General features: G+C 33.3%; 1 protein-coding gene across 1 annotated transcript; it reads left to right on the plus strand.

The window, feature by feature from the left end:
* The first annotated feature begins 5,975 nt into the window (after positions 1-5,975).
* Positions 5,976-9,011, plus strand: LOC141659365 (putative pectate lyase 1). The gene is made up of 6 exons (XM_074466200.1): positions 5,976-6,167; positions 6,260-6,331; positions 6,965-7,562; positions 7,662-7,765; positions 7,917-8,055; positions 8,151-9,011. Exons 1-6 carry the CDS (start codon positions 6,061-6,063, stop codon positions 8,373-8,375), a joined length of 1,245 nt encoding a protein of 414 aa, XP_074322301.1. The 5' UTR covers positions 5,976-6,060; the 3' UTR covers positions 8,376-9,011.
* Positions 9,012-9,264: the final 253 nt, after the last annotated feature.

Here is a 9,264-nt window from a genome sequence, read left to right on the forward strand (position 1 = left end):
ATCCAACAGATTTGATTTTTGAAATCCGGTTAATCCTTACGAATTTTTCTTTATTGGGGTAGGTATATATAAATTATTTAATAAAATTAAAAATATTATATTCATTTAAATATGAATAAATATAGAAATTATGATATAATAAATATATATTTGTTAATAAATAACTAATATAATTATAATAATATATTAAATATAATTTAATATTATAATACATCCGATTTTTACTCCGATTAATCCCCGATTTTCAATTAATCCCAAATCGGTAGTTCGACCGATCTTCCCCGATTCCCGATTTTTGCAACACCGATAAAACAAATTTCAATTCTAATTTTCACACAAAAAAATGTTTTTACAAATAAAAGAAATTAAGTAAAGATTAGGAACAATTATAACCTAATTACATATAATTTCATTGTTTATATAAATTATGCATGTTGCACTTGATATTCAATTTTTGTTTAGATTATATGTTATATTCGATATGTTAACCTTCAAATATTGTGATTTCAATTTTAACAAATCATTTTTCATAAAAAATAAAGTATTTTGATGAAGTTCTTTTTATTATTTATATAAATTATTTTGTATGGAGTGCGGCCCTGAAAACATAGTTTTTTAATATATAATCTAGAAACATGTACATAAAAATAGTAGCTTAAATGTAACATGAAATCAAAAACTTTATTTTTACTAGTATACAAATCATTCTCTAGAAATATTTTAAGATTTTAAGTTATTCAATTTTTTAAAAATATTTTAATTTTCATTCTTACCCTGACTACTCTTCAGATATTTCAAATCCAGTAGACCGCAGGGGTCAGCCAACCAAATAGAATATCGCTGGAAGCATGAAATAATTGTAAAACACATTTTAATTGTCAAAATGCATGATTAATTAGACAATTTTAATAAATGAGACGCCGTAATTGAAATTAATTTAGTACAGATATTTGTATGTACTCTTTGTTCATTTGTAGTCACAGGCACAGCCTTGCAACTGTATTTTTGTTCTGTAGGCCATCAAGATTTAACAATAGTTCAATAAATTTGTAAAGGTGCCACTTTCTCATTTTATATGCGCCCAATGTGCAATTTTAATAGAATTCCTAATTCAATTAAACAAAAAGCAGTTGTGATTTGATTAATGCATAATTTTGATTGAACTAATGAATGAAGAATGAGAGTGCATGTTTTTTTTACACGAAAGAGCTGGGAAAGCGGCCCAAAATTTCATTTATAAGAAATACTCCTTGTAAGAGTGACAACGTCAAGAAAGTAAATTTATTTCTTATGCGAAAGAAGAAAAAATTATATTCTGAAAAATACAACATATGGGAAAGGGGTGTTCACGGATTGATTTGTTACGGATTCTTGTTTTTTTCGAACCGAAACAGTAAAAACATTTTTGAAAATCAAAACCAAACCAGACCAATTAAATGCCGAGACCAAACTAAAGCAGACCATAAAATAATGGATTGGTTCGGTTTTAAACCACAGTTTGAACTTTATCATTTACTTTTGTTTCGTTTTTGTTAAACTTACATGGAAACTGTTATTTAAGTAAATATAATATAAAATTTATCATATATTAGTATTATATATTACATAGAAGTACTATGATATATATTTATAAATATTTAGTTTACATATGACCTTCATATACTTTAATTTAATTTAAATAATACTAAATAAATGAATTATAGTATAAATCCCACATATTAACTAAAGTTTTTATTTAAAAAGTAATTTGATATTTTTAATATAATATACACCCACGCATAAACAAAACCATAATTTATAATCTTAACTTGTAGGTATATAGTAGAATTTTTATAGATTATTATATAACGGTCCGGTTTGGTCTAAACGGTTTTAATTTATTGAAAATTATAACCAAACCATTTATGCGTGCACGTCCAGTTAACCGAACCTAACCATTAAAAACGGTTTTAGCAGTTTCAGTTTTTCTTGGTTCGGATTGCCGTGGTCTGGTCCGGTTTAACGGTTTGACGGATTTTTTGAATACCCGTAGGGAAACAACCCCTCAAGAAGCACTTGATTGATCAAGGACAAAGAAACATTCAAAAATCTAACAAACTATTCACATTAACAGAGAATTTCACCTTTAGACAGTGGGAGGAAAACAATTTGCATGCGTGATGAATGTGACCGTCTATGGGCGTCGGAAAAGTTAACTTATAACTGACCGGACAAACCGGCAGAACAACTCGGTTGCAAGTAACATCACCGACCAATTGGTTTAAAACCCGTTTACCCGTTTGGTGTTAGATTTGAAGGATCGTATGTACACATATCATACGTAAAAGAAGATAACAAACTCATTCTAGATCACTGAATTCGTTCGGATGGTGATCGGTAATAGGATTTATAACCAACCAAGTTGTTATTTGCAAACAAACTCATTCTAGATCACTGAATTCGTTCGGATGGTGGTCGGTAATAGGATTTATAACCAACCAAGTTGTTATTTGCAAATAGGTTTTAATTGACCATTCCTATCATTAGGTCAAATTTGACCTTATTTTTTGATCGAAATAACCTCATTTTTTATCAAATTTTTCGATGATCAGAGATTGTGCGCTTTTCTCGTAATGATATTGATCCATTATTTTGCAATCTTCCATATGATGCACCATTCTATTTGTAATTCATGCATCTAATTTTTGGTTTTAATAGAACTTTTAATATCCTGCGAAGTCAATAAACCATAACAAATGTTTATTTGATACTTTCATAGATTCATATGGTAGTCTCAGACGCGGTTATCATGCTAGCAATATTTACCGAAACAGGAGTCTTGTGTACTAAGTTAAAAAAAGCTTGTTTTCAAGTCATGGGCAAGAAACCTGCATGCTTTGCATGCAAAATGTGAAATGGCCAATCACGGTGCTGTACACAGGAGCAGTTGCATTGTATTGACTCTAACAACTGCATTTATAATGTGAAAATGAAGTTAATTCAGTTACAACGTTTTTTATATTCTTGCTCATGCTTAATTACATTATCTACACTGTCATTGGTCCATGAACTCCATTAGTTTTTGTTCAAGTACTTCTGTGGTGCTTCGTGGGGTTGTTAATTATATGGCTGTTCATATCTTCATAAACACAGGGAATTTTAATTAGTAGCCCACGTCTGTAGAAAAGGTAACTGTAGGTTTTGATTTTTTTCAGTTCGTTTGGTCGTCAACTTTTTATCAGATTCGATCCATCACGAGTGTTCTAGTTAGTTTAGAGGGTGATTTTAGGGGCTTATCATCCCAAAATCACAGGTTCGAATCCGAAAGACACGGAAGTAAATGGATTGTCATACTCGGTGGGTATAAGTGTGTTAGCAGTCCTCCGAATTAGTTGAGATGCGCGAAGATACCGAATTAAAAAAAAAAACTTTTGATCAGATTAATTGGTGGGCTGGCTGTTGCATTGTTATTGTTTTGTTTGGTCGTTTCTCACGTCTGATATCTTGTTGTCAGGGTTTTGGAGTTAAAAAAATAATAAGGTCATGCTTTTAAACAAGATTTATAACAAATCTATATGACTCGTGAATCACGGTTTAATAAGGATTATTTGCAATTCTTACAAATTTGAGCTCGAGGCCCTTTGTTCAATAGTAAATAAGCGGCAACTCGAATATTTAAGCTCTAGCTATGTAGATTAGACTTGATTACAATTTTACTCAAATTTGGTCTAATTAAGAAGTGTGCATCTACTAATTATATTTGTTAATTAGTCCAGAATTGTGCATCAACATAATCTTACGATATTCAACACTTTTCCTCATTCGTATGATGTGTTTCGTAATGTGAAAAGGGCCAAACTTAATCGTATAATACGAGGCCCCAACTCACCTATATAGTTGTACAATACGGACATGTAGATGCGGTACGTATGTTTTGTACCCATTGATCGCACATAAAAAACCAAATATATATCGTTTAATACAAATAAATTTGTATGTGAGAAAGATCTCAACTCAATCGTACAATATGTTTTGTACTCGATTGATTGATATTATATTTCATTTAGAGGAAACTCTCAAAATAATCTTAGAGAGTGTTTGCAAACATTCGTTTCATTTCAAATGATGAATATCCCCTTACTCGAAATCTCATTTATGGGTCGAATAGTGGATTACGGGCGCCCATTTTTTGGGCATAAATTTGTCTTTCGTGTCCCTCATAAATTGTGAGAAATGTTGGTGGGGGTGGCAGAGATCAAACCTGACTAACTTGGCTCTAATATTATGTTAAGTAACCAATTACTCTAAAATCTTAAGAACGTGTTAGAGAATGGTTTTTTCGAGAATTTTATATTATTCTAACAATGTATTGAATTTCAAATAAAATCAAAATCCAAATTTTCAAATATGTTACTTGATCAAAATCAGAATGTAAAATGAAATCAAGTTCTAAAACCGGGCCTTATGTTAATTGGTAGTATTTTCATGTCTAATTATTTACTTACTATAGTTTAGTTTAGATATGAATGAATCCTATAGATGTCATGTTAAATATATTAGCTGTAAAATTATTAAAAATGTTAGCAATGAATAATGTTATGCACAGGGTTAAGAAAATTCCGAAATGGCGATGGTGAACTATAGGAAGACATTTGGAGGAACGTTGTAAATGAGAAACAAAAATGGGAATAACTAGTGTATAAAGGTTAAATGGGAGTTGTAAAATGAGAAACAGAAATGGGAATAGAGTATATAAAAATTAAATGAGGATGAGAATGAAAAATAAAAATGAGATTTGATATCGAAAATTAAAAGTGGAAATGACATGATCATTTTATTATGTATATTTCTTATCTGTCTTATAATTCGATTCTCATTCAACTCAAGATTTGGTTATGATGTAAGGCATATAAGAGTCAAAAAAAATATATTTTATAATTATACACGTGAGGCTTTGCCATGTCACATACCTGTTATGAACTGTGTTGATGTTCCTCACTTCATACAGGATATTTATATTTGTTTGTACAAATAGAGCACCTACCGAGTGTTTAGATTTTACTTGAACCTTTGGTTCAAGTAAAATTCTAAAATTTTGAAATGAGTTAGAATGATACCAATAATAGCGAAATTTATGAAAATGCGGATTCATTATTATTAATTGCATTGTAGCAGTCCGTATTTGAAATCTTCGTATTTTGATGCATTTTTGTACCAATTTGGGACCTTCCGTGAATTCCATTTCTTTTGACATAATTCATAGTTCAGAGTTCAGACGCGGTTACATATCTCAAGTAGAACTCTGAACTCTGAACATAGTAGCAGCAGTTAACATTAGGTCAAAGACGAGAGTTACAGTTGCAACTTGCATGCACACAAAGTAAAAACAAGAGGGACCGGAATAATGTGAAAAAAGGTTAAAAATAACAATTTTTTGGGTAAATGGTTGAAAATACCCATTTTGGACATTTTGGAAGTGGATGGCTGAAAATATCGTTTTGGATACGCATTTGCTATTTGGGTATCTTGTTTTGTACTAGGTACGCATTTGTCAAATGGGTATTCAATTTATTTATTTTTTTTTAAGATACGCATTTGGCAAATGCGTATTCCAATCGTAATACCCAAACTACAAATGCGTATTTTTAATAATTTTCTTGGATACCCAATTCTCAAATACGTATTACACTTACCCAATTACAAAATACGTAACCAAAACGGTATTTTCAGTCATGTGTTTTAAAAATGGGTATTTTCAGCCATTACACCCCAAAAATGGGTATTTTAAACATCACCCCAGAATGTACCAGGAAATTAACGTTGCGCACGTGAGGCATTCAGTTAGTGGTAGTTAGTAGAGATCATTAGACTCATAGTTGCAGTTCTGCAGATTAAACAAACCCAATCACACATGTTTTTGACTGCTGTTTAATTTAAAACAGCATTTAATTATGTTCTCGTCTCGTGTCGTCTATAAAAGAAGCCGTTATGATGGCTCTGCTATGCATCTTTCACTTCATTACAAATAATAACTCTCTCTATTTCGAGGAATAGAGAAGGTCCATTCGTTTTCCGGTGGCAATGGCGGTCTACTCTAACAAGTTGGTTTTTATTCCTGCATTTGTGCTTTTGCTACTCTTCGTCGGAGCTATGGGGATGAATGTTAAGGATATACTCTCAAACAAATTGTTCGTTTTTCGCTCTACAAATTTTTGATCTCTCTCACAGCTTATATCTAGAAGATTAATTGATTGATATTTTGTTTTTTTGTTGTTCATAGGTCAGAAGATGTTGGTAGTTCAAACAAGCATGCAGTTTCAAACCCAGACGAGATTGCTGCCATGGTTGATATGTAAGGGAACCCTCTCTCTTTCGTTTAACCCGTTAAGTAACCGGTCAGTGTGGAACCTTAAAGAGCGTTTGAATCCTATTTAAAAACATGTTATGAGAAATGCAGTATTCTAAAAATTGGTCAATCTGACGAGTACATTAAATGAGTGCTTGAAAATCGAAGGTGACACAATTTGAATTTAAGCGGATACTCAGTCGAGTACTCAAACGGAAAAAATGAGTAATCAGAAAATCGACCTACTACTCGGATTTTGGAGACGCAACCAGGCCAATTTCTGAGTTTCATAACCTGATCATCTACACAAAATCTTGCATGAGGTTTTTTTTGTTAAGTAATCTTACATGAGGTTAAATCTTTAGCTTACATATTTCGTTTGTTAAGTTCCAATATCAGCTGTGGGTTCTTGTTATTCACAAGAAAAATATCTTTAGTGTTAAAATCAAATCTCTCCACATTTTCTCGCTTTGTTTCCCAACCACTACCACTGCAGACTCATTGTGTCATATACTATTGAATTTAATAATGCATGACAGATATTTAAAGGTTATCGGACAGATCTTAGTATATGTCTGTGGGCTAAAATTTGAAAAACAGTTTTTTATATCATGTTTAAGATATTTTTGAACTTTACAGGAGCACCCGAAACAGCACTGAGAGGAGAAAACTGGGGGAATTTTCCTGTGGAACCGGAAATCCCATAGATGACTGCTGGCGTTGTGATTTAAACTGGCATCGCAACCGCAAGAGCCTTGCAGACTGTGGCATTGGTTTTGGCCGAAATGCAATAGGAGGACGCGATGGTCGCTACTATGTGGTAACTGATTCTAGCGATGAAGAGGTTCATAACCCCAGACCTGGTACTCTACGCCATGCTGTTATTCAAGACAGGCCTCTCTGGATTGTTTTCAAGCACGACATGGTAATACATTTGCACAAGGGACTTATTGTGAAAAGTTTTAAAACGATTGATGGTCGAGGAGTGAATGTCCACATTGCTGATGGAGGGTGCATTAACATTCATTATGCTACTAATATTATAATTCATGGTCTTCATCTCCATGGCTGTAAACCTACTGAAAATGCTGATGGAGATGCCATTTCAATCTCGGGATCAAGCCATATCTGGATTGATCATAATTCGTTATCGAACTGTACTGATGGCCTTGTTGATGCTGTCATGGGATCAACTGCTATAACAGTTTCTAATAATCACTTCAGTAATCACAACGAGGTGCGTTGATTTCTGAAACCGTTTTAACTTTTTATTTAGATCTTTTGATTTATAAATTCTTAACATGAAAGTCTTAATCAAAATCTGTTATGTGAATAGGTTATGTTGTTGGGGCACAGTGATTCCTATGTGAAGGACAAACATATGCAAGTAACTATTGCCTACAACCATTTCGGAGAAGGCCTTGTTCAAAGAATGCCAAGGTATTGCTTAATCTCTCAGTATTGGATACTTTATAAAATTATCAAGTAAAGCTTAGTACATGTGCTTTTGGAGTTTAATCGACAATTTTTAGCTCTGATCTGGAAATTGTATGTTGTATGATGTAATAGAAATACCCTTATGAAATCGCAGATGTAGACATGGGTATTTTCATGTAGTTAACAATGACTACGTTCAGTGGAAGATGTATGCAATTGGTGGAAGTGCAAGTCCTACTATTAACAGCCAAGGAAATAGATACCTTGCCTCGACTAATCCTTCTGCAAAGGAGGTAATTCTTCTGTCCGTTTGGTGTTTGTCCATACGGACGAATACAAATGGTTTGCTTAGCTGGATTTTACAGTTTTCATGAATTTGCTTGGCCAGGTGACAAAAAGAGTGCAGACACCTACTGAGCACTGGAAGGGTTGGAATTGGAGATCAGAGGGTGACTTGTTACTTAATGGAGCCTACTTCACTCCATCGGGAGCTGAAGCTACAGCCAGCTACGCCAAAGCTTCTAGCTTAGGGGCACAATCTGCTTCCATGGTCGGTTCAATGACTGCTGGAGCTGGCGTTCTTGGTTGTCATAGAGGCCACAAGTGCTACTGAATGTTCCTCGTCCATCTTTTTCACCCCCTCCTCAAAGTCTTGTGAAATTTCTTCGGTCAATTCAGAATTTACGATATATGTCCTAGGATCTTAGCCCACCTGCATACTTGTATTATACATCATATTAGTCGGTTTTCACTATTAATCTGGCAAGTGTACAATCATTGCACATGCCAATCATTTATCCTCCCCACAAATATTCTTCAAACCATGGTTGTACAACCTCAGCCTGCTTCAATTACGCTTTTCATTCGGACTAGTTACAGAAGTGTAGTCATGTTGTTCATCATTCTATCTCTTTTCCCTTGCTCTATGAAAACCCCAGCCATTCCTCCTCTTTCTTGTTACCACCACGGGCTTATCGTCCATCAGCTGATCTCTCTCTCTGTAATTTGGCACGTACATTGTACCGTGTTGGCATTTGGGACTGTATAGGAACAAAATGAGATTGTAACCGTCAATTGTAAGGCTTCATGCCTCATAGGTTTAAATTATCTAAGTGTGAATATAAAAGGTCTGTCACTGAAAAAAAAGCTTTTGTGATTCCTTGATGCTACATTGCATGTTTAACCCTGCTATAATATTGTACCTTATTTCAGAACCTGTGATAGCCAGAACTATCTTTATGTACCCTTTGTTTAAATAAATCCATTGTTTTGCTTTCCATTGTGCACCCTAATTATCTCATAAACTGTTCTCAATACCATATTTTAATACAACCATGTTTTCGTATAACCATGTTTAAAGCTCATAAAACCCTATTTTGTGCCATGATAAAACAACACTGATATGAGAATTATGTAGTAATAGGATTGCATGTGCAAATTGGGTAAAACTTAAAACCCATAAAAGAGATTTTATAGAAACTGTTGTTGTATATATGATATGC

Source organism: Apium graveolens, chromosome 5 (assembly GCF_009905375.1).
Source record: "Apium graveolens cultivar Ventura chromosome 5, ASM990537v1, whole genome shotgun sequence".
In the NCBI taxonomy this organism is placed as follows: Eukaryota; Viridiplantae; Streptophyta; class Magnoliopsida; order Apiales; family Apiaceae; genus Apium; species Apium graveolens.

Coding starts and splice junctions, on each gene's coding strand:
- LOC141659365 (XM_074466200.1), top strand. CDS start 6,061: ATGGCGGTCTACTCTAACAAGTTGGTTTTTATTCCTGCATTTGTGCTT. Junction 6,168..6,259: donor GATATACTCTCAAACAAATT/GTTCGTTTTTCG, acceptor TGTTGTTCATAG/GTCAGAAGATGTTGGTAGTT. Junction 7,563..7,661: donor ACTTCAGTAATCACAACGAG/GTGCGTTGATTT, acceptor TTATGTGAATAG/GTTATGTTGTTGGGGCACAG.